We start from the raw sequence: 22,683 nt of genomic DNA, 5'->3' as shown, positions 1-22,683 counted from the left end.
AACATCCTTTTTTTTACTTTACATACGCCGTAAACTCTTCTTTTCTTCTTCTTCTTCTTTCTCGCCGTTGCCCATTGCAACAGCATCATCTCTCCTCTTTTTCTTCTTCTCTCAGATATCTTCTTCTTCTTCTTCTGCTTCTGCCTCTTCTTGTTCTTCATCACCTTGAAATCTTCACGACTCCTTTACGGCTTTTGCTCTCTCCCAAACTCGACGACGACGACCACTACCACCACCACCACCATGGAGAAGTAGACAAGACGAACAAGCAGCATCTCTCTAGACCTCTGGGATAGTTGACCAGCTGGGATCATACAATCACCTTCTCCCGGCCCTGACCTACACTCGACGAATCGGGTGGGCTCAGCTTTGAGTCTCGAGACTGTAGCTTGCATCATAGGCCTTGACCCTACGACAGCGAGGTAGACGACACACGGACAGCACAGAAGATAGAGAGAGACAGAGAGTGTGAGAAACAGAAAGAGAGAGAGAGAGAGACGGACAGAAACAAGTACAGGACGCTGCGGGTTACACTGGGATAGACATCTGACTTGCAACATGGAGCAGTCCTCGCCGTTGGCTGCCATGCATCCTCCCTCCGTCCACTTTGGACACTGCTTTCGAGCAGAGCCTGCCAGCTCCTTCACCCAGTTCCCTGCCGTGGGGAACTTTGGTCCAGATAGCTTCAACTTTAGGGACCTGTCCATGAAGAGGGCCAGGACGGACTACTTCAATGTCAAGTCCACCCGGCCCTCGCCCACCGTCAGTCTCGCCGCTGACCTCTCCCAGAACTTCCACATCGATCAAAGGTACGATACCATTATATACTATACTGCTGCTGCTGCTACAACAACCAATACCCATTATATACCATGACAAACAACCTCTTGTTTGCTGTTGTCTGACCTGTTCTTCTCTTTCAGTCCTCAATTAGTCACGCCTCGCAGGTCGCTGTTTTCAGCTAATCTGTTTTGCTCAGATAATGGTAATCAATCATCCATATATACCCTCTTTGCCTATCATGGTAGACTTGAGTCGTATGGGTGGAATGCTGACGGACTATGCTATAGAAACAATAACAACCCCACCTATACCATCTTCTCCTGCCCCGAGTGATATCATGGAGATGTCTCCCTTACCGCACAAGGCGCCCTTCAGCATGGCCTTGGACCTAGAGTCTCCCACGATGGAGCTGTCTATGGCAAAGTCCCACCAGAACCTGTTTCTGCCAGACACTTTGCAACAGTCGCCAATAGCGCCTAGCCGGTCCTCCACGCCATCTGAGTATGTACTTATCAAAGCAAAGCCTCTGGTTTATAATTGTAGGATTGTCAAGTTAACATCGAACAGACGACGGAAAGCACCGATGTTGAGACCGTCCCTGATGCGTACCAAGGCCTACAGTGCGTCAAGGACGCCCCTTGCGCAGCCGCCCCAGTTCAAGTTCCTCGCTGGTGGCAGCAAGCTCTCCACCTCCTCCTCGATCTCGCTGGCTGAGATTTTTGAAGATGGTCCCGACACCCCCTCTGCACGAGACAGTACCGCTGCCGGTCGCCCCCCTGGGCCTTCACGGTCACGGCCGGCCAGGACGCTAGGCCAGGTCCCGGAGAACGGCTCCCCCAACTACGGCCCCATCCGAAGAGGCTCCAACCCATTCTCCCGCCCACGCAAGCTCAGCAGACGCTCCCTCAGCATGTTCGAGCACCCAGAAGACGTGCTCAAGGATGACAACGATGACTCGACCATGCACGCCAGCACTGCTCTCCAGTCTATCACTGACATGGAATCTTCGGCTCCCACCTTGCATCTACCTCATTTCATCCCGGAGGACCAGCCGGATTGTCTGCCTCGGATCGAGAATAGCGTCCTGGTCGACATCGTCAATGGGAAATACAACGATCAGTATGACGAAATTATTATCATAGATTGCAGATTTGAATACGAATATGAGGGTGGCCACATCAACGGAGCTGTCAACTACAACGACAAGGAGCAACTCGCGGACAAGCTCTTCGCCGAAGGTGGAACGAAACCAAACAGTGCGCTCATCTTTCACTGCGAATACTCTGCTCACCGCGCTCCTATTATGTCAGTTTTTTTTTCTTACACCCTATTATTACATTTGTTTCGTCTAACATGATGCAGGGCCAAATTCATCCGACATCGAGATCGAGCAGTCAATATTGACCAATACCCCAAACTCACATTCCCCGAAATGTACATCCTCCACGGCGGATACAGCGGCTTCTTTGCTGAGCACAGCTCCCTCTGCTACCCCCAAAACTACGTCGAGATGGCTTCCAAGGAACACGAGTTTGCCTGCGAGCGTGGCCTGGGCAAAGTGAAGCAACGGTCGAAGCTTTCCAGAGCTCAGACGTTTGCCTTTGGCCAACATAACTCCATGGAGGATAGTCCAACAGGTCGATGCCGTGGAGCCAGTGATCGCAACATTACTCTCGACAGCCCATTGGGACGTGCTTTTTCACCCAGCCGTCTGCCAGAACGTCGCATGTTCTCCTACTAAATCACGAACCGACCGCCTTCCTCCCATTTCATCTTCTTTCGACTTCTCCCCTCCCCACCAAACGGGTGCTAATGTTCTTGATGGAGTTACGCCTTGACCTGACTTGAAGTCCTAACGTTTGATTCTAACGCCTGGCGCACCGACTGTTGCTACTTTCCTTTTTTTCTCCTTTACGACCATTTCCTTCCTTGATGCCATGGCCCGGTTCCAAGGTTCTCCCATCTTCAATTCTCCCCATCTTGCTCGTCGACAAGAACTCCGCTGCCTACAACCAAGTGACCGTGTTCAATTTTGACCCAACAACTCGACACTTTGCAGTAACAAAAAGCGTTCAAGCCCAGCGATAAAAGTTTCCATGTTTTGCTTTCCTTGTTGAAGCGTCATAGCGAAACTCCTTATTTTCTTCCTTTCGAATTCTTTCCTTTTCATACTTTTTATCCTGAGCGATTGATTGATTCTAAGCCAGCGCAAGCGTTTTCCTTTTTTTTTTTTTTTTTTTTTTTTTCACTGTTTCTCTACGATCATGTCCAGTTGACTGACCAATACTCTGCACCATTATCCCCTTTTCCTTTACCTCAATATTTCCTTTGTCAATATACCTATTTCCTTGTCTATTTCCCCTTTGTTACCCCGTGGCCTTTTCTTAGCTGTTTTATGTCCATCCGCCACATCCACCCTATGAGATGAAAAGACCTGCACACGAATTCCGAAGACTTAACCGACTCCCGAACCAACAAACACCCTACGCTCTTTTCATCCCGCCTTGATTGCCGGTGCGGATACTTTCCTAGCTTCTTATCTCATACAATTCGTGAATTTCCGCCTCTTGGATCGATCTTGGGCAACCTGAAACCAACCCCGCTGCAGATCCTCCGGCTATTATAATGATGCCTTCTGCCTACACGGACGCAGTTTGCCTCCCCCTCTTTTCTCTCTCTTTCTTCTTTCTCTCTTCCGTGCCATGCTGGGCAAACATCAAACAGCAAACAACAAATCCCAATGGACCCGCCGCTCTCCCTTACGCGGGCTTGATTCCCGTCGGATCATCCGCGCCTCAATTTATTTCCTCTGTTCTACTAGAGTCGGACATGGGCGGTATTTTATCAGCACTTTTTTTTACTAGTCTTTTTTTGTGTACCCCATACCCTACTGCCAGATCATCTATCTGTATGAGGTCTATCCATCCCCCCCATATCCGTTTTGAGTGTCATTGACATTGTTCTGAGGAGAAAATGAATGAGCTAGGAAACACAGGACATGCTCACACTTTTACCGAAGATACAATGACTTCTCCCTAGATTCCTATAAGATGAATAGGAAGGGTTTCCTGTCGATGTACCCAGACGAGTGCGTTGATTGTATGGATATTGTTTTTATCTTCTTGCTTGGTCTTGCATCCCTTGTTTGGAAGCAAAGGAGCAAACGATTGGGCTAGCTAGATTCTACAACAGTTAGCAGCATAACATAAAGAAATAAAAAAATAAAGAAAATAACTATTATACAATTATCCTTCCTCTTCTTCTTCGTGTAAATAAACAAATATCGCCAAGACCGACGTCATTGCTTTTTATTTTTAGCCGCAAAAGTTCTAATTTTATCCCACCAACAAATTTAGCTACATTGAAGGGAAAAGCAAGACAACATATAGAAAGGGAGAGAAGAAGATGGAGGGAATAGACGATATCCTCGCCTCCCTTGACCGAGACGACTTCTCTTCCCCTGAGGCGACGGCCGTCGACCATCAGCAACTCACGCGTTTCTGGGTTGCAGAGCGCGCCGTTCCTGAACTGCTGCCATGGCCCGGCCCGCTGATGGATAGGATGATGGAGAGGATCTCGAAGCAGGCAAGTTGCTCTGCTTCTTGTTCACTTTACTTAAATAAACCAGTTCATTACTGACAATGTCCTAGATATCCAAAATAGAAGACCTCTCAATGTCTGCGTGCGACACGACCGGCGCAACAACCCACAACCCAACACTGAATCTCAAACTGTCCATTCTACAATCTGATCTGGCGCGCACGCAGTACCTCATGCGCTCAATACTGCGACAGAGATTATCCAAACTTGTCCGGTATAGCATATACTACCTGCGAATATCCATGAACCAGGAGCAGGAACCCACAGAGAGAGACGCTGCCTCGATACTATCCGATAAGGAACTGCAGTTTCTTCGTAGCCACCAATCGCTGCTGACGATGCATTATAACGTCTCGTTCCTATCTTCGTTTCCGGCTAATCTGAAACGACTGGACGATAACGTTGGAGGCACAAACATGGTTGTTGCGCCGGAGAATAAGGAAGTGGTGTTCGTTAGGTGTTTGAGTGAAGAAGCTAGGATCGTCATACCTGCTGCTGAAGGGGCTGAGGATGGGATGGCAGGCCTAGAAAGGTATGGGAGCAAGATGGGCAGGGGGGAGGTCTGGGTCGTTAGGTGGGAGGGCGTCAAAGATGCATGGAAACGGGGGGAGATCGAGGTTCTTTGATGTCGTTTTCACTCTTTACGGTGGATCTTAATTGAATTTTGGTTATAGGAGTTTGGAATACGGAGTATGGGGTAAGGAATATGGGGTTACGGTTCATATATATATAATGGCATGCGGACGTCGTATTAGCATCTAGCCAAAAAGAATTCCAGCATAGCGCATCTAAAGACACTCCATGATCTTAAATAACCTCTTTGAAAAGAGAAAGTAAAGAACAGTCTTAAAAAGAATACCCTGTTGTCTAGCTAAGTTAACCCACAAAACCAGACCCCAAACAACAATAACTCCCTATGGCGGCATTATCATTACAATAGTTCGCTAACACCTTTCCAAAATCTATGAGACTAACTGGAGAGTCATTGCCGCGTCTATGCAACATAAGTGTACGCTGGTGGATCTGAATCCGTGACGCGCTCCAAGTATTCGCGGTCTATTAAGCTTTCAATTCGTTTCTTTACCATGTTCACATCTGGTGTGAAGCGTGCGGCAAGCTGGGAGATTACCTCCGTGATCAACTGCGAGTGCGCCAGTTTTTTTCGTTGTCTATGGGAAAGTGTTAGCTACGGCGGAAAAAGGGCGTGAGAAAGGAGGTGGACTACTTACTTCATGATTCGCACAATGGCTGCTTCGATGGTACCTCCTCGCTCATCACTGGTCTTCTTCTCCGTTTCTGTTCGCTCCTCCTTGTTCTCTACCTTGTTTCCGCCAGAGCTAACGACACCGATCTTCAGTCTTGTAAACTTGCTTGTAAACTGGTCATTGAAGAAGAATCTATCCGTAGGTTGCACGCCTTTACTCATTGGCTCTTTGCGCAAAACACGAGTCTTTGGTGCAACGGCGAGAGATTGAAGGTTCCTTATAAGTTCGTTAGTGGGGATATTAGTTTGTTCTTGGATTTCCTCAAATGTGAGGGACTCGCCAACAGGCAATTCATTGAAAAGCAGTAGGATGACCATTGCATATGTTGAGACATTGAGATCGTGTCGTTCGACCTTGCCGTTAGGCCGTCTGAAGGTGGCTCTTATATCAGCTGTTCCCATGCCCGGCAACCACGACAACTTTCTCCCACTATGCTTATCAAGGTAAAATCGTTCAAAGCTCTGTTTGAGTGATTCGATATTTTTAGGGAAGACGCATGGAGGTTGGACCTGTCCGTTTCTGTTGTAACTACTCATTATGTCCATAGGCCACATCGTGCTTGTGAGAACACTCATTTCCAATTCGACTCGCTTGGGATCTGGATCACCCTGTCGCGAGATATAATCCCGATAATTAGAGGTGAGGTCAGTGGAGACAGCCATGTCCTTGAACATGGACTCCAGTCTCTGTGTGAATGTGTTCCCTACCTCCATCTTCATTTTCGCAATCATCTGGCGCTCAGCATCCATACTTACCGACCGCTTCATAAGCAGTCGGCGAGAGAGATGTTTCTTGTAATATACCTCGAAGAGATCTTTATCGCGAATGTATCGTAGTAGGGTGATCCCATTGTCGATAAGTGTGTCAACCTCTTCTTCCGTCTTGCCCTTGATACCCTTTCTCAGGTTTTCGTCAAAGAAGAGAGATAGATATTCAGTACTTCTAGGGTTAATATTAATAAAGTCCGAGAAACTTGTCGTAAGAGATGTCTGCATTAATTGATCTTTGACAAATGCTTCTTCCCATATTCGATCAAATTTCTCCTTCAGCTGGAGGACATCGTCAACCCACTTTATTGCGGCAGCAGTCTGCAAGTTCATAGCCGGCTGTTTATCCGGCGTCGTAGATGCTGATGGATTCTGTGAGAATTCCTGGGCTGCATTGTTGATGGCCGTCCCATATTCAACGACGGTCTGCTGCACAACCTTCGTTAAAGCTGCCTTTTTTACATCAACGCGACTGATGAGCTCGTGGACATTGCGCAAGTCCTCCAATCTGTCGTTTTGGGTCATATATTTCACACCGCTGTCGTCCATGCGTATGACCTCGCCGATATAGTCTCTGATAAGGCAGTCATCGATAACTTCCATAATTTTGGCCTCCGTCCCGGGAGACAATGTTTGCTGACACCACGACTGCTCCTCTCTGATTCTAGCCGTGACTCGCTTACAGAAAGTGGCCGCATCGGTGGTTGTTAGCAGTCTCTGACCTTCTGCGGCGTAGTATCTGCGGCTTGCTTTAAGAAACGCAGGCTCAAAGGTGGTATGGTATAATTTCCCACTTGCCTGATCCATACCATCCTCGTAGAGGCCTTCCAGCATATAGACACAGTGCCTGATCAGAGCGCGGTCTATGATAACTCCTTCACGTTCAAGCCGTATCATGAAGAGAAGTGTGTTTTCGAAGACGGAAGAAATAGTAGCGCTCTCATCTCCACCAATGTCGGATCTCAGGACGCAGTCGCGGAAGAAACACATTGATGTATCGAATATGGATTGCTGACGGAGTTCTTGCATCACTACACGGTCCATGTACATCAGAACATCCGTGATCATGCCCATGCAGAGCTGATGGTCTTCCCAGACTTCCTTGAGCTTTATTAGTAACCGCTCTCCCGCTGCCTTTCTTTCGTTTGCATGCTCAATTGTATCAGCTGAGTCGGTGATGGTGAGCAGAGCCGGAGTAATTAAACTTGCGACTTGCCCGCGAACTTCGTTGTATAACCAATCCTTCTCCAAGTTGGCTACTTTATCGTATAGATCCATAGCCTGTTTGCGTAAGACAAGCTTATAAGCACTTCGATAAAGCTCTTCAAAAGAGAGCAGAGAGGAGTTTTTGGTATGAATTTCACGTATGGAAGATGCCAATATGCTCCAGATAGAGGCGAAGTCATCGTTCTCGTTCCGCCCCGTCATTCCCTAGAAACGGCTGTCAGTGACAATCAAGGCAAGCTATAGCGGGTCTAAAGCTCTTAACAGGTAGTATAAAAGCAAGTAAGTAGTAAAAAATGTAAATAAAAAGAGAGAGAGGCTTCTACATGGCAAAAGGAAAGCTCTTGAGAGTTACCTACCCTTCTAGGGACCCGGACTTTGGCCCGTGGCTTCATGATGGAGAGCTAACCGTCAAAGCTCTATCGACCAGATGATGAAAACTTGAAGCTATCCGGAAACTGGACAGGCTCACCCTTTCAACAGAAGATAGGATAGAGAAGAGTTCTCGATACTGAAGCAGCATGTAGAATGTCTATGGCTCAATCTATACTGCGGGGACTCCTTCTGGTGGTAGTGGCAGGGCGAAGATGCATTATAAATGAGTCTTTCAATGGCACTGTATCTCTTCCTCCGCACCAGCTCGTAGCCAAAGCTATTGAACTCGCAGCATTCTATAACATCAAATATCATGGAAGCTTCACAATCTTCAAAATGTTCCAATCTCGAAATTGAAGTCGCGGGGAGTTTTTGTATTACATAATCTCAGCCACGTATTTCGGAGAATCTTTTATCCGTAAGCGGCTAAAAATGAAAAAGTTTAAGATATCAAAATATTGAATATTCAATGTCAAAATATCAAACAAATATCAGCAAATTGACAACAACTAAAAAGAAGAAAGATATATATACACCATGGCTGCTGGACAGAAACTTCTTCGAGGTGCACTCGCGACTTCTTGCCAACTTCATCGTGTGTGTCTCTCTAGACAGGGAATTCAGTCTTTATCTACCCCGTTGCGACACATTTCAGCATCACCAAGCCTTCTACCACGATATTCAGCGCTGTTCCCTTCATTGCTGGGTAGAAACAGCTATTCTACGACGACCAGGGACCCTCACCCTCTAACGGACGACAAGGCGCCAGCAGTCTCGGAAGAAGAGGCCCAGGCAGCTCAGTCTCGACGAGACCAGGAGCCCGCGTACCTGATCTACTTTACGTGCAAACCATGCTCACACAGATCAGCGCACCGCATCTCGAAACACGGATATCACAAGGGAACCGTTTTGATAACGTGTCCGAGCTGTAGCAACCGACATGTCATCAGTGACCATTTAAAAATCTTCATGGATGCGCCCGTCACGTTGGAGGACCTTTTGGCCCAGAAGGGCATGAAGATCACAAAGGGGACGATGGAGGGAGATATGGAATGGTGGGATAAGGATGGGGAAAGGACAGATGCCAGTCCGGAATCTACTACCACTACTGCATCTGAGCTGGCTCAGCCAAAGAGTGGTGAAGGACAGGGCGGAAAATCCTCATAGGTTGGATTCTACCACCATACTGGTTCTTTGGTTTGGATTTATGCTGGAGCGTTTCATTTAGTTCGGATATTTTGATGGCGCTTGGGATGGTTTTGGTTCTTTAGAGTGGTTTCCGTTGTGGACTTGGCGAAAATCACTTGTTGAACGATCTCCTTTTTTTGCATCGTGTATTATATACAATGTACAATATCTTAATTGCTTCAGGTCTATCATATGATGCTGCATATTGATGGTGTATTATCCAAAATCTATCAAAAAAACGCCGTTTCCCCCCAATCAGCACTGCTTTTTAATATCCCCGTTTTCCCCAGGCTTCATATGAATAAAAAAGCAATAAAATAGCAACCAGTTTTCAAGGCATCTCTAGAGCTCATGCCGTCGATTTCTATTTTCCAATCCTCTCTCTTTTCTCTTCTCTCTCTTTCGATCATGCTTGCGTTTCTTATCACGACCAAACTTCTCAGGTGCAGTGACCGCTTCGATTCTTCGTTTCACTCTTCGCCCTTCTCTTCTCTCCTTCACCCGCTCACGAGCCTCGCTCATTTGTGCTACAAAATCGGTAGTTCCAAGTTTCTTCTGTAGCAAATCCAATATCTCCTGGCTGCTGGTCACCAAAGACATGTAGGTGCTCTGGAAGGCCTCATCTGACGACCGCGGTGCCGGGATTGAAGGGTCCGTCAAATGCAAAAGGGGTAGAAAGATGGTCTGCAGGTATGGTATCACCGTCGGGGCGTCAAGATGACTGCATAGTGCAGCAATCATCTTCATGCAGGCTACTTTGGCATTGAGTGATTCGGCTCGCGTCGTGAGGGCTTCTTTTCGAATGATTCGAGCTGCTTGCTCAAAGATATATTGAATTGCAGTTTTTGTCTCGCTGCCACGCTTGGGACTGGATGTCGTCCCCTCCTCTTCATCTTCGCTCTCTCCATCATTGTCCCCCTCTTTCTTTGGAAGTTCAAGGTTATTCTGGCCAAAGCAGCGCCCAAGGAATATCAGATTTCGAACAGTTTGAGTCGCCAGGTCCTCTGATATACTGGGTGTCTTCAGACAAAATATGCTTGAACGGGTTATTCGAAGCATTAACTTGCCATCTAGAACCAGCCCTAGGGAGCTAACTAGAGGAATTGACGCATAGCCGGTTGATGCATTAGTTTTGGCTATATCAGCCAGCCAGACACCGACTAGGTTCGCTGCACACGATCGTATCCAAGCTTGAGGGTAGCATAGACTTTCAAGGACGCTGAGCCAGATGTTGGTACAAGATGAGATTAACGTAATATCTGGGAATAGCTTCGATAACTTCATGAAGAGTTGCAGAGAGTAGTATAGGACCTCCCACTCGTTTGCTTCTCTATTGTCCAAAGAAAGGCCCATGATACCTGGCAAAATATCGGTGACGAACCTGACGTATCGGTCTTTATTTTTGGCATCAGACTCAAAGAATATTCTAATTGCTTGCAGCCCAGTGGTCACAAGAGCAACATTCTCTGACTGTTCAAGCCAGGACTTAAGTGGTGCGAGTATTGTCTTTAGATGCTCAGCATCAGCACGAGCAAAGATAATACCCAGTAGAGAACCAGCCATCTCTCTGCAGCTTGCGGCCTCATCATTGGACATGACCATCACCATAGGAATGAAGAAAGTATCAACCATTTCCTGAGCTGGCTCTCCGTTTGTTTTCGATAAGATTAGATGGATGGCTTCCATGACTGACTCTCTACCTTCTCTATGGGCATAGTCCAAGTTCTTAGCAAGATAGGCCAGCTGCTTATTCCATCTGCTCTTGGATTGGGGGTATTCAAGCAAGAATTGTACATATGTACCCCTTGCGAGATCACGAGCATTTCGAGTATGGTTGGTTACCATCATCACAGAGATCTTGTCAACCACTTCATATATTTCCGGGACCATAAACTTGCGTGACATTACAGCTCTAATAAAATTGAACACAATCCCCTGGCGATCAGGCTCGTCGATATCTGCGGACACGCGTTGCAGAAGATATGCAAGATACGAATCCTTGATAGTAGTGCGTTTTCGTTCTCGTAGCACTGTGGATACAAGTTTGAGAGCTGCTTGTGAGGCGTCGGTGTTTGAGCTCGCTGATTCCTTCATTAGCTTGACGCATTCGACAATATAAACGTCGGCGTTTTTGTCAAGCTCGGGTAGGGGAAGCTTGATAATGGTGGACAAGAGACGAATAGCTGATAGTTTGACTTCTTCATATCCCTGGACAATAGAGTCACCGATAATAGGGACGAATCCAGCAACATTATCAACAGTCAACAGCGAGCTATATTTATTGAGCACCGAGCGAAGGGCGTCCAAGCTAAAGCGAGCGAGTTTATAAAGATATGATGTAGTACTTCCGCCGCTCTTCTTCTGAATGGAGGCAACTTGAATGAGGAATCGACTTCTCGTTTTCCATTCGTCGTTGTCTAACACTACCGGCTCAGGGACTTTATACGACTCTTTCATGACCTCATAGCAAAACATCAAGAGGTCGCGGCTTTCCGCCCCAGGATTTCGTAACAAGCCAATACCGATACGCCGTAGTAGCTCATCTATCTTACCCACCAGGCTTGTTGTGAGTTTCTCCTGGAGGAGTAATTGAACAGGGCGGACAAGGTCATAGATGTGCCTAATGCTGGCATTTTTGGCCAACAATTCTGCCGAGTCATAGCTTTTGCTGCTCTTTACCTCCTTCATTTTGCTGACATATTCTTCAGCATCTTTCTGCTGGCCAACAGTGCCGAAAATGTCGTCCATAATTATTTCCCCAAGAGTGCTGAGGTCTTGATCCAGCGCACCAACCTCGAACTTATCAGCGGTTGCGACAAGAATTGAGTGAACAGTGAACGAGAGTACGTGAAGCTGATACCCTCTACTCAAAGCACCCTTCAGCTCTGCAAGGATGTATCCAAAGTATGACGGTCCGAGGATGATAGCAATATCGGCAAGTGTCTTTCTTGCGATATCCCTGGTATCTTGTGCACGGCTACGCAAGATGTTTGACACGTCCAGTAGAAGCGGAGGTAGCATCAGAGCCATCTCATTTTCAGGTAGTAGTTTGAGTAGCTTGACGGCAGCCACTGCCACAGGAAGCCTTAGAGCGACGTCGGACTCGCTTCTTTTATTCGTGAATCCAGTTAGGAACGGTATTAAGTTCGTCTTGAGCTCAGTAGTTAGTTTGGCACCCCTGGGAATGGAAGTGCTAAGCGTGCTTTGGACAATTTGGTCGTCATCTAGGGCTATATTCTCCGCCACTTTTTCAGATACCTCTTCAGTAACCCCTCGAGTAACTTTTACTCGAACGGCATGTGAAAGGGCATCTGTCATCTGGCTAAGAAGCCGGATAACGCTCTTTTCTAAGCCCGACTTGCTTTTAACGTATCCCTGGTATCGACGAAATATAGCTTTGAATTGGTTCCATGTGATGGCTTCGCTCAGGGAGCCAACAGTATTAATAGCTCCAGCAGTTAAGTTATGAGCATTTTCATCTTCCGACTGTTGGAAAACGAAGTGCTCAATAAGAGGAAACAAGATGGTACTAACGTTGGTAGCCTGAATCTTGCCCTTGGAAACCTCAGCAGTGAGTCTTTTCAATGCACGCTGACGCCGGTGTTGTTGGATATGAAGAATGTTATTAAAGAATGATGCTTCTTCATCTCCTCCAGCTAACAAGCCTTGCATATCACTAACAGCCTGAAGATCAACGTGCTCTTGAACTAAATAGCCAAGGAGAGATACAAATTCTGCACGAACAGTCTCTGCATTTTGCTTAACTCCACTGCGGAGTGCGGGAAGAAGCACTTTTTCGACCATATCCCGGTATTCAGTACCTGGGATATCTTCTTGAGCTTTAGAGATTTGAATGAACCGTTTGACACCAAAGGAGGCACTGGAACGTATAGCAAGCTCTTCCTCATCTTTTAAGTGATAAATCATGTTGAACAAAAGTGGCCTCCATTGTTTCGCCGTAAACGTTGAATATTTTTCTTCATTTATGAGGCTAAATGCTTTAAGCCGTCGTTCGAAATCGACTTCATCTAACCTTTTCGTAGACATTGAGTTCAGATCAGCAATGAGCCTCCCAACTTCCGCCAACTCAAGGTCATTGGCAACAAATATGTCAAACACGCTAGCCAGAGACACGCGATTTGGCCCGTCTTTGAAATAGTCGAACAAAGATGAGAGAATCTCAAATATACGTTGGGTGAGATCGGGGTCATTTTCCTGTTGAAATAGGGGTAAGAAATGATGTAGGACCTTGAGAAGTCGACCTTTTGTTTTTGGAGGAACTCGATCTGGAGGCTGTTGGAGCAAGAATGTAGTGGTACTGATAAGTTTGGAGGATTCTGTAGATGACTCCACGAGAGCTGAGAGCCTTGATAGAAATTCAACCGCAGGGCCTAGAATATAGCGGGGTGGCTGTTTTCTGAGGAATTCCTCAACCTGCATCAATATATACTCAATGTGAGGCCCCAGGACCCTGCTATGGATGATATCTGGTGGCGGCGCTGATATGTCAACATCACCTTCACCGTCCACTTTTGTATCAGTAGATACATTAACCAGCGATATTAGAACTTCATCTAAGACAAATATTTTCACCTCGTCTCGTGCGGATTCGGTGCCTAAGCAGTCAACAACCCGAGGAATAATATCAGTACCCTCGAAATATACTGCTGATTTTGGGGATGTAGCCCAAGTTCGGAAGAGATGAAGCAATCCAGAGACTGCCTGGGCTGTCTCTACGGAAAAATTGTCTAATCTTGGGTTAACGACCTCCGAAAGTATAAGAGGGATAAATGATTTCCAATCCACTGCTGGGGATATGGAAAAAACCAAGTCAAGACACTTGACTCCTAGCTGTCGGATGTTGCGTAGGAGGGTGAGTTGGACACTATCATCCGACGTAACTGCTTCACCCTGAGCTAGTTGTCTATACGCTCGGATAAGGCAATATAGTACCACATTCATCGTTTCGTTAACGAACGGCAACATATTCCTCTTCAAGATGGAAAACATAGTTTCCACCACGTTTAACAAACCAAGTTGTTTCCTTAGGCTCATCAACTCTCTATTTAGAATATTCTCGTTGGTCGCACCATTTTCGTTGAGCAAATTAATGCCTCCTAGTGATCCAAAGGATATCTGAACAAACTGAGAGAATTGATCATCAGGGAGCTGGGAGACAACCCGTAGAATTGCTTTCCTTCGTCCCTCTTGTCGACCAAGTGACCCTCGAGAACCTGCTCGCGCAACCATCTTGCCGTAAAGGAGTTTCAAAAGGTAGGGGAATAATCCCTCTATATGATCACTTTTGATTAAACTGTTGTCCTTGCCTACATGTACGAAGATGCCCAACTCGTCCTTAAATCGGGAATCATCAACCAAGTTAAGAAGATTCTGTTCGTAAGGCCGGATGGCAGGTGACTTCCATGTAAAGAGAGCTTTGAGAGCAAGTTTTTGTATCTCTAAATCACCGTTACATAGCAGCCCTGATACTGCATCATGTGCTTCTGAAGCTTGGTAAAGCACCTTGGGGTTGGTGAATTTTCCAAACAAGGTGAGCATTGCCTTTTTGTCTTGCATACTCCAGTTTTGAAGTTCACTAAAAATCGCATCATTCTCTGGCGGTGACATGTCTTCGGGAAGAGGTAATGAAGAATCGTCGCGTGAAGCCCATGATAAAAAGAGCGGAACTATCAGGCGCGACCGCTTCTCTGCGATCTTAGGAACTGCGTTTAAAACCCTAAGTGCCTGACTCCTTGCATTGTTTGATAATAGAGGCAGTATTGAGTGGGAAGATTCGAAATCCTCCAGCAACGATAAACTAGCATCCTCATTTATGCAGAATGAGTTATGCATGGCTGTTTGTATATTGTTGACGTTATAACACTCGTATTCGGAGGTGGCTGAGGAGGACTTTTGCAATCCATTATGTGAGAGTTGTTCAGGGGTAACATCGACTGGTGCCTCTTGCAGCCAGTTCATAGCAATCTCAGAAACTATGCTTTCACCAATATCTGTTTCACATATTACCTTCATAGCCTCACATGCATCGTCCCAGACAGACGCAAGTTTTTTCCATAGCAGCCCAAAACAGAAACTTGGGATGAGCCGATCAAGCCATCTCTTATGAGATGTTTGCGCATAGTTAACACCAAGGCGCCGTACATCCATGGATATGACTCTTGCAGCTTGGAGGGTCAGTTCACTGGTTTCAATGCTCCGTGCAAGTGATAAGCAGGGGTCTTCTATGTTTAGCCATGAAAATATAAGCTGGAAAATTTCCAAGGATAGTAATCTTAGCTTATGTGAAGGACTAGCTAGGTTAGCAAGGAGGGCGTTCGCAAATTGATCGAGGTCAGCATCGGAAATTTCAGGAGGTTCACGAAGCACAGACGCATACGTCGATATAGCTTCTAGAAAGACAGGAATCCTGGAGTATTGGCTGGCTTTAGAGCAGAGTAGGGGCCACAGCTTTTGGTCTAGCTGATCAAGTCCGTTAGAAAAGCGAACGTAGGTCAGCAGCCCCTGACCCAAAGTAAACAGGGTTTCAAAGTCGTTTGGTGAACCAGATTCTAGCGTACGCCATATTTTTTGATGAAGACTGCGAGTAATATCGGGAATAATGGAAGGTTCGCTTGAAAAGCCGATAGCTTCTGGGAGCTTAGAGTACGCATTTAAAAGTGAAATTTCCTCTTTGCTGGGGGTTGAGAAGTTAAGCCTCTTGCAAATGACCATCTTCCAGGCATTAGGGCAGCTTAAAGAGCCAGGTCTGGATAAATTTGAGGTAATAGCGCCGGATGACTGAAGTCGGGGTAGTACCACACATAAGCCTTGCTCGTATTCTTCCCATAGAGATACTATAAACCTGTAGAACATATTAGTGATCAATTGAGGGAAACAATGCACAAAAGGCAGCTTACTTCTGAAAATACGGGTGAACAACACTCTGAAACCTCTCCGCGTCCAAACCAGCAATCAGGTCGCAAAACGGTATAAAATACTTCGAGAGTCTCTGGTGGGTAACGGCATCCATGATCTGGCGCATGTGTGGTAATAATTCGTCCATCGGGGAGGCCTGAATTGCAAAGGCAACGGAACCGAGAAGTTCCTTAATTGACTCAGCGGGAAAGCCATTGCTTTTTTCGGCTGCCTTGGCGAGTAGAGGTAGAAGGACAGTGTGGACTCGGTTCCAGTCCGCCACTCGAGAGCCTTTCCTCGTAACGATACAGAGGAATAAAGCATGGCATCCAACTCGAGCGACAACGGTATTTTCTTTTGCTGAAGTCGACTCATTAAATTCGCAAACGGCATACAAGACAGAACGAAAGGTGTCGGCAGTACAATAGTGAACGATGTTGATCAAAACGCCGCTGAGAACCGACTCTGATAATGAACTCTGTTTCTTATCCTTTACACATACGGACTTCATTAGGCATCGTAGTATATCTATGCCGTTGGAGTGGACGGCACCCTTGATTCCTTTTGTCGCATCTGCAAACATGGTCATAAGGCCTTCTTGATAAGAGGAAACCTGCCGGCCTTCGGCGCTCATGTTGGCCAGGTCCTGGAAGAGAAAGGTGACTGCACGCTCGAGCGGCTTTTTGTCCTTGTAGTAAACCGCAGCAGTCTTCCGGATAAGAAATGAGACGGATTCTGCAGCGAAACGGGAGACAAAGTGTTTCTGGTGTTCCTTTCCTAGATACTGCGTCATAATCGCCAACAGTGGCCGTAAGTCCGGGACTAGGAGACGAGATAGAAACTTGAATATCCAGGCAAGACAGGTGAAGCTCCATTCTATAACGTCGATGCTCTGGTGGGTGGCCGCAACCGAAGCAACCAATTGAACAGCAGTCGCAAAATGTTTCTCAAATCGTGGGCCAAGGTCCCGCGCAAACTGTGCCATCAAGCTAAGCAGCGGTTCCATGCTCAATTCATCCTTCTTCTCAATATATTCCACTAGCAAGCCCATAATCGCATCCTGGTGGTATAGTATCTGTGGAAGGCTTTCGCATAGCCGGTTCACACGCCCGACAAACTCCGTAAAATTTTCCGATAGATTAAGCTCCATCCAATGCTCCAGAGAGGCCCTGAAACAGGAAGACGTCTCGTCAGCGTCATCTTCGCCAAAGCTCGTTCGGCGCACTCGATGGACAGGGTCGATCTTTAGTTTAAGCACACGCTGAGAGAAGGGTTCCCATCGATGGGACTTTGTAGTCGCCGTGCCGCCTTTTAGCAGCCTGGGAGGCTTGCTCCGATGGCTCGAAGACGCCGTAACCATCGTGGACCAGCTGCCACAGCTCGTCTTCACCGTCGCTTCGTTAGCTATCAATCCTTTTTCTTTTCTATAATTTTTTTTTTTTTGATATATTTTTTATGCTTTCTCAATGTTGCGGATATTCTTTTATCCGACCTGACTAATTCGTGACTAAACTAATGATGACTAAGCCATCTTACATCAGCAAAAACCGAAGGTCGAAAGCCTTCAAGAGGAAGAATATAAACCTGATATCAAGGAAGAAACAGTGGCTGCGGGCAAGGATATGGCATCAAAAGTGTAAGATGAGCTTAGATATACCCAGTGAACTCTGTGATGCTAACCTGGATACATAGAATCGTTGTAGGAAGCGTCAACTCGTCTTTTCGAGGCGTATTTGGCAAGCTTCAGAAATTGCAGGCCAAACAGCAATTCGCGTGTGCCATAATTGCTGGAGATCTCTTTGGAGATTCTTCTGCTGAAGACTCTACAGATGAGCTCAGCGCTTTGCTTCGGGGAGCCATAGAGGTAGTCCTGCCTACCTATTTTACCGTCGGGAGATATGGCATCCCAAAAGAGGTGGCTGAGAAGCTCTCCAAGGACGATGAAATCTGCCCGAATCTCTTCTACTTGGGGAGACGAGGAGTACTCACTACGTCTGAGGGGATCAGGATTGCTACTCTTGGTGGCATCGATGGGCCAGAGCCTTCAAACGCTGATGTAGAGGAGAAATATCTTCCATACCACACAGAGACAGATGCACAATCTTTATGTTCAGCGGAAAAGGCCGATATTCTAGTTACGTCCCAATGGCCAAAATCAATTGAACAAGGCTCAAATGTCCCTACGGGAGATATCACGCTTGAAGGCAGCCAGTGCGTCGCGAATGTCTGCTTAGCATTGAAACCTCGCTATCACTTTTCGTCTGCTGCCGGAACATTTTACGAACGGGAGCCATTCTTTCACGTCCCAGTAGATGAATATACAGTTGAAAAGCATATCACTCGTTTCATCAACCTGGCACCGTTCTCCACAACGTCAAAGCAGAAGTGGCTGTACGCGTTTACTCTAGATCCTAAAAGCGTGCTCCCTACCTCAGTTCCAGCGGGAACCACAATAACCCCCCTTACTGCAACGCCAGGCAAGCGGGGACCACTACCTAGTCAGAAAGCGTCATATACCCGCTTCAGGCAGGATGATGGCTGGCAGCGGCCGGCAAAACGTGCAAGAAGAGATGTGCCTGGCCCATCGGAATGCTTTTTTTGTCTTTCGAACCCTAGCATCGCAACACATCTGATTACTTCCATCGGATCTGATTGCTATCTTACAACCGCCAAGGGGCCATTGCCAACCAGAGATACTTTCTCCACTCTAGGCTTTCCCGGCCATATCCTTATAATACCCTTGATCCACGCGGCCTCCCTGGCAGTGATTGATGACGCCGACTCTAGATCAGCTACGTATACTGAGGTTCAGAAGTACAGATCTTCACTCCACTCTATGCTGCAAGAGAAGGTTGGCGGGGCTCTGGGAGCGGTCACTTGGGAAGTGAGCCGGGGTCGCGGCGTCCACATCCACTGGCAGTTTATGCCAGTTCAGTCAGACCTGATACACCGTGGTCTGGTCGAAGCTGCGTTCAAGGTCGAAGCCGAGAATCTAGAGTACCCAAAGGTTGAGAAACGAGCTACAAACAATGACGAACCAGGCGACTATTTCCGTGTATGGATCTGGGCTCCAAAACAGTTGTCGGACGAGGAAACAGTCACAGACAGAGGTGTCGAGACGACTCTGGTTCTTCCACTGAGCGACAAGTTCCGGTTCGATGTCCAATTCGGCCGGACAGTGATGGCAAAGCTGCTCGGGCTGGAAGACCGTGTGAACTGGCGGGACGCATCGCAGTCTCAAGAAGAGGAGACGGCCGATGTAGATGCCTTCAAGAAGGCTTTCGAGAAGTTTGATTTCTCTCTTACTGATAACTGACACTGATACCCTTTTATAGATACCCAACCATTTATCATGTATTAATACACATCTTTTTTACCGAATATCATCGAAATCTGTATAAGGAGACGGAAACTTCCAAAAAGGGAAACTACACCAAACATCCAAATGTTTTTCTTTTTCTCTATCAACATCAACTCGGCTTTTCTCTTCTTCTCTTTGCCTATTATACAGCTAGCAAGCAAGTTGTAGATAAAAACGAAACGCCTGGCTGGAAACCTCCTTCATTTGCCATACTCACTTATATATACATATATTCACCGTCATGACCTACAGGATACGCGGGCTGTCAGGCTTCTCAACGCGAGCAAGTAAACGACGCAGTATCCTCCGCAACAAACGCAAAGCTCGAACGCATACAAATAGTTCATCGACCGGTTCTTCAGCAGACGCCACAGCAAGCAGTTTGGGAAACGCAGAATCTACCCTCACGACGCTGTTCGCAGCGACCTCACTCACCCGAACGTACTCAAAAAACGGCTCCGATATTGTCAAGAAGAAGCAGAGGACACAAACGGACGGAAACTCTCGCGAGCACGCGATGGCTACCTCTGCCGCCAGCCTACTCACCCCCAATGCAATCTCTACCAACAACGGTAGAGAGACTGGGACTGCGGAAAAGTTGTCTGAAATGCATCCATCGGTCCAGACAGAGTACGCTGCCATGCGCAAACAGTGCCCTGACCTGCCAGAAGACCCTGGTCTACGTGCTGGAATCCTGCTCCTGGTGACCGACTCTGGCGGCGAGGTGAAGATTGGGAAATGTGATGGAGAGCCTGGATGTGAGACACCCGTAAAGTTAGGCAGTCTGAAGAGAAGGAAGAAGTGTGATTAGAAGGTGATAGAAAGATGGTACAACTTGTGTTTTTTTTTTTCTGGTCTCTCGCTTCAATGCTATTTTATTACTCAATGTTTCGGCTATTCCTTTCCATATACTTATGGCGGTCTGTATGGGTATAGATACCAGCCTAAGCTTGATAGGCTTAGATTTGCAGCTTGTCCAACCCGCATGCAACATCCCACGCCAATAATTGCTTATTTCTCCGGCTTTTCGTGAGTAGCTATTTGGGAGCTACGTACATATAGTACGAACTCCCGAGCTTGCCCATTCGTGGCGGCCCAAACGCTACTTTTCGTTGAGCCGTTGCACTATTACCCTTCCACACCGACAGGGGCTAATCGGCCGATTCACTGGCCTCCGGTTCGTCTCGCAATTGTCGACTTGAGATCAAATGTTGAATATCAAACATCAAACCCTGGATGAGACAGCGGAGACGATACTTCCAATGATGGGCGCTGCAAGGCCGGAGAAGCCTGCCGTCGATCAAGCGAGAAGCCTTCGAAGAAGCGTTCTCGGCGCTGGGCCTATTGTAGCTATACACATTGATATGTCTCTTCTCTGCCGAGGCCTTTTGCCGGCTGATTGCAGGCTGGAAGGATGTTTCTTTGCTCCCATGCATGACAGGCAGGGATAGCAGGGAGAACCATTACTGGCAGTTTTGTAACCAGCAAGGAAGCAAGCAAGCAAGCTTGCAAACCAGGCTGATCAGCCCTGCGGGTCATGGCTGACAGCTAATGTTGATATATATATCACTAGGCCTTATATATAGATAGTAGCCGTTGCTGCCGGCGGTTTCTGTGCATAGGGCAAAGCTCAAATAGCTGCAAGCAATATACGGCTGCATCAAGGTCGTGTCCGAATAATGGGCTGCGAGAACATGGACTGTATGCCTCAGGTCGAGACAGGGCTCCCTCCGCCACCTAAGGTAAAGGCAGAGCAGGATACAGAGACGGAGACAGAGACGAAGCCAGAGTCTGATGGAGAAGATGCCGAAGTAGAGACGTATCCGGAGGGCGGCCTCAAGGCATGGCTTAACCTCCTGGGAGCATTCTGTGCCATGGCCTGCACTTTCGGCTGGATTAGTACGTTCGGGTTAGTGATAGACATCAGGTTCCTTAAACAGGCTGTTTTAATATATGAGATGGCTGACTAGAAGAATCTGTACATATAGCGTCTTCGAGGCATACTACCACACCCATCTGCTGAAGGAAAACACCCATTCCCAGATTGCGTGGATAGGCGGACTGCAGGCCTTCTTCATATGCACTACCGGGTTGATATCAGGCCCTTTGGTCGATAGGTATGGCCTCAAAGTGAGTGGTCTTTAAAGCAAATATACAATATATGTTTGTTTATACGGTCTGTCTAACGTCAAGACAGCCTATACTGGTCCCGTTCTCACTGCTAGCTCTGATCTCAGTGATGGTGACCTCTATCTGCAAGGAGTACTATCAGTTCATCCTCACCCAGGGCGTGCTAGGTGGCTTTAGTGTCGGCATGCTCTACACTCCGTCCATCTCCATCATGGGCCACTACTTCCACCGGCGTCGTGATCTGGCCATCGCCGCCGCCTCTGCTGGCTCCCCCCTGGGCGGTGTCATCTTCCCTATCTCCCTGCTTCAGATGTTAGAGCATTCTCGTATCGGCTTTGGCTGGGCCGTGCGGGGTGTGGGTGTTATATTTCTTTTCTTCCTGTGCATTGCCTGCGCGACACTAACGCCTCGAGTGTCTCCGCGGAGAGGACCGCATTTCCTATCCGCTGCGTTCAGGGACCAGGTCTACGTGTCTCAGCTGGTCGGCTACTGTTTGATCTTCTGGGGCATATACACGCCTTTCTTCTTCCTGCCGTCATTCGCCATCCGGCAAGGCGTCAGCGTCGACTGGGCATTTTATATCCTTCCGATATACAACACTGGCTCGTTCGTGGGGCGGATCGTATGCGGAAGGTTGACCACCGTGTGCGGCAGATTCAACACCCTTCTGGCTGCTATCCTAGCCTCTGCCGTGCTCATGTTCAGCTGGCTGGCAGCAACCTCGCTGACGGGCATCATCGTCTTTGCCGTCCTGTTCGGCTTCTCTTCCGGCGCCATCATCGGCCTGTTCCCTGCCGCCGTGGCCGTGACTGCTCCCCGAGCGAACCAGATAGGAACATACCTGGGCATGACGATGGGTGTTCTCGGGCTGTTCTGTCTGACCAGCTCGCCGATGATGGGCGCCATCTTGACGATGTCTGGAGGCCGATATAACGAAGCAATCATCTTCAGCGCCGTTCTCATCGCCGTAGGAGGCGGATTGATTGTCTTTGCTAGGGTCAAGCACTCAGGCTGGAAACTGGTTGCTTAGTTGTCATATTTTGCATGTTAGCTTTTTTTCATCAGGTGCATAAAC

At 47.4% G+C, this 22,683-nt stretch overlaps 8 protein-coding genes across 8 annotated transcripts; 6 read left to right on the top strand and 2 right to left on the bottom strand.

Moving 5' to 3' along the window:
• Nucleotides 1–585: 585 nt before the first annotated feature.
• MCYG_08619 (M-phase inducer phosphatase) lies at nucleotides 586–2,524 on the top strand (the record flags this gene model as incomplete). Its single annotated transcript, XM_002842742.1, has 5 exons — nucleotides 586–809; nucleotides 924–985; nucleotides 1,071–1,284; nucleotides 1,405–2,088; nucleotides 2,146–2,524. 5 exons carry the CDS (start codon nucleotides 586–588, stop codon nucleotides 2,522–2,524), a joined length of 1,563 nt encoding a protein of 520 aa, XP_002842788.1.
• A 1,664-nt stretch (nucleotides 2,525–4,188) lies between these two features.
• Nucleotides 4,189–5,009, top strand: MCYG_08618 (DNA replication complex GINS protein SLD5; the record flags this gene model as incomplete). The annotated part of the gene is made up of 2 exons (XM_002842741.1): nucleotides 4,189–4,410; nucleotides 4,434–5,009. 2 exons carry the CDS (start codon nucleotides 4,189–4,191, stop codon nucleotides 5,007–5,009), a joined length of 798 nt encoding a protein of 265 aa, XP_002842787.1.
• A 368-nt stretch (nucleotides 5,010–5,377) lies between these two features.
• MCYG_08617 (Cullin-3) lies at nucleotides 5,378–8,034 on the bottom strand (the record flags this gene model as incomplete). The annotated part of the gene is made up of 3 exons (XM_002842740.1): nucleotides 5,378–5,552; nucleotides 5,613–7,846; nucleotides 7,999–8,034. The coding sequence occupies 3 exons, from the start codon at nucleotides 8,032–8,034 to the stop codon at nucleotides 5,378–5,380; spliced, it is 2,445 nt and encodes an 814-aa protein (XP_002842786.1).
• A 517-nt stretch (nucleotides 8,035–8,551) lies between these two features.
• On the top strand, nucleotides 8,552–9,181 carry MCYG_08616 (DNL zinc finger domain-containing protein; the record flags this gene model as incomplete). The annotated part of the gene is made up of 1 exon (XM_002842739.1): nucleotides 8,552–9,181. The coding sequence occupies one exon, from the start codon at nucleotides 8,552–8,554 to the stop codon at nucleotides 9,179–9,181; it is 630 nt and encodes a 209-aa protein (XP_002842785.1).
• Nucleotides 9,182–9,544: 363 nt separating this feature from the next.
• Nucleotides 9,545–17,477, bottom strand: MCYG_08615 (U3 snoRNP protein Utp20; the record flags this gene model as incomplete). Its single annotated transcript, XM_002842738.1, has 2 exons — nucleotides 9,545–16,064; nucleotides 16,120–17,477. 2 exons carry the CDS (start codon nucleotides 17,475–17,477, stop codon nucleotides 9,545–9,547), a joined length of 7,878 nt encoding a protein of 2,625 aa, XP_002842784.1.
• A 312-nt stretch (nucleotides 17,478–17,789) lies between these two features.
• Nucleotides 17,790–19,433, top strand: MCYG_08614 (CwfJ domain-containing protein; the record flags this gene model as incomplete). Its single annotated transcript, XM_002842737.1, has 1 exon — nucleotides 17,790–19,433. One exon carries the CDS (start codon nucleotides 17,790–17,792, stop codon nucleotides 19,431–19,433), a length of 1,644 nt encoding a protein of 547 aa, XP_002842783.1.
• A 286-nt stretch (nucleotides 19,434–19,719) lies between these two features.
• Nucleotides 19,720–20,289, top strand: MCYG_08613 (uncharacterized protein; the record flags this gene model as incomplete). The annotated part of the gene is made up of 1 exon (XM_002842736.1): nucleotides 19,720–20,289. The coding sequence occupies one exon, from the start codon at nucleotides 19,720–19,722 to the stop codon at nucleotides 20,287–20,289; it is 570 nt and encodes a 189-aa protein (XP_002842782.1).
• An 868-nt stretch (nucleotides 20,290–21,157) lies between these two features.
• On the top strand, nucleotides 21,158–22,638 carry MCYG_08612 (conserved hypothetical protein; the record flags this gene model as incomplete). Its single annotated transcript, XM_002842735.1, has 4 exons — nucleotides 21,158–21,387; nucleotides 21,467–21,608; nucleotides 21,676–22,210; nucleotides 22,292–22,638. The coding sequence occupies 4 exons, from the start codon at nucleotides 21,158–21,160 to the stop codon at nucleotides 22,636–22,638; spliced, it is 1,254 nt and encodes a 417-aa protein (XP_002842781.1).
• Between the last annotated feature and the right edge of the window lie 45 nt (nucleotides 22,639–22,683).

The sequence above is a fragment of the Microsporum canis genome, genomic scaffold (genome assembly GCF_000151145.1).
Source record: "Microsporum canis CBS 113480 supercont1.9 genomic scaffold, whole genome shotgun sequence".
NCBI classification, from domain to species: Eukaryota; Fungi; Ascomycota; class Eurotiomycetes; order Onygenales; family Arthrodermataceae; genus Microsporum; species Microsporum canis.
This window is presented reverse-complemented; position numbering and strand designations above follow the sequence as displayed.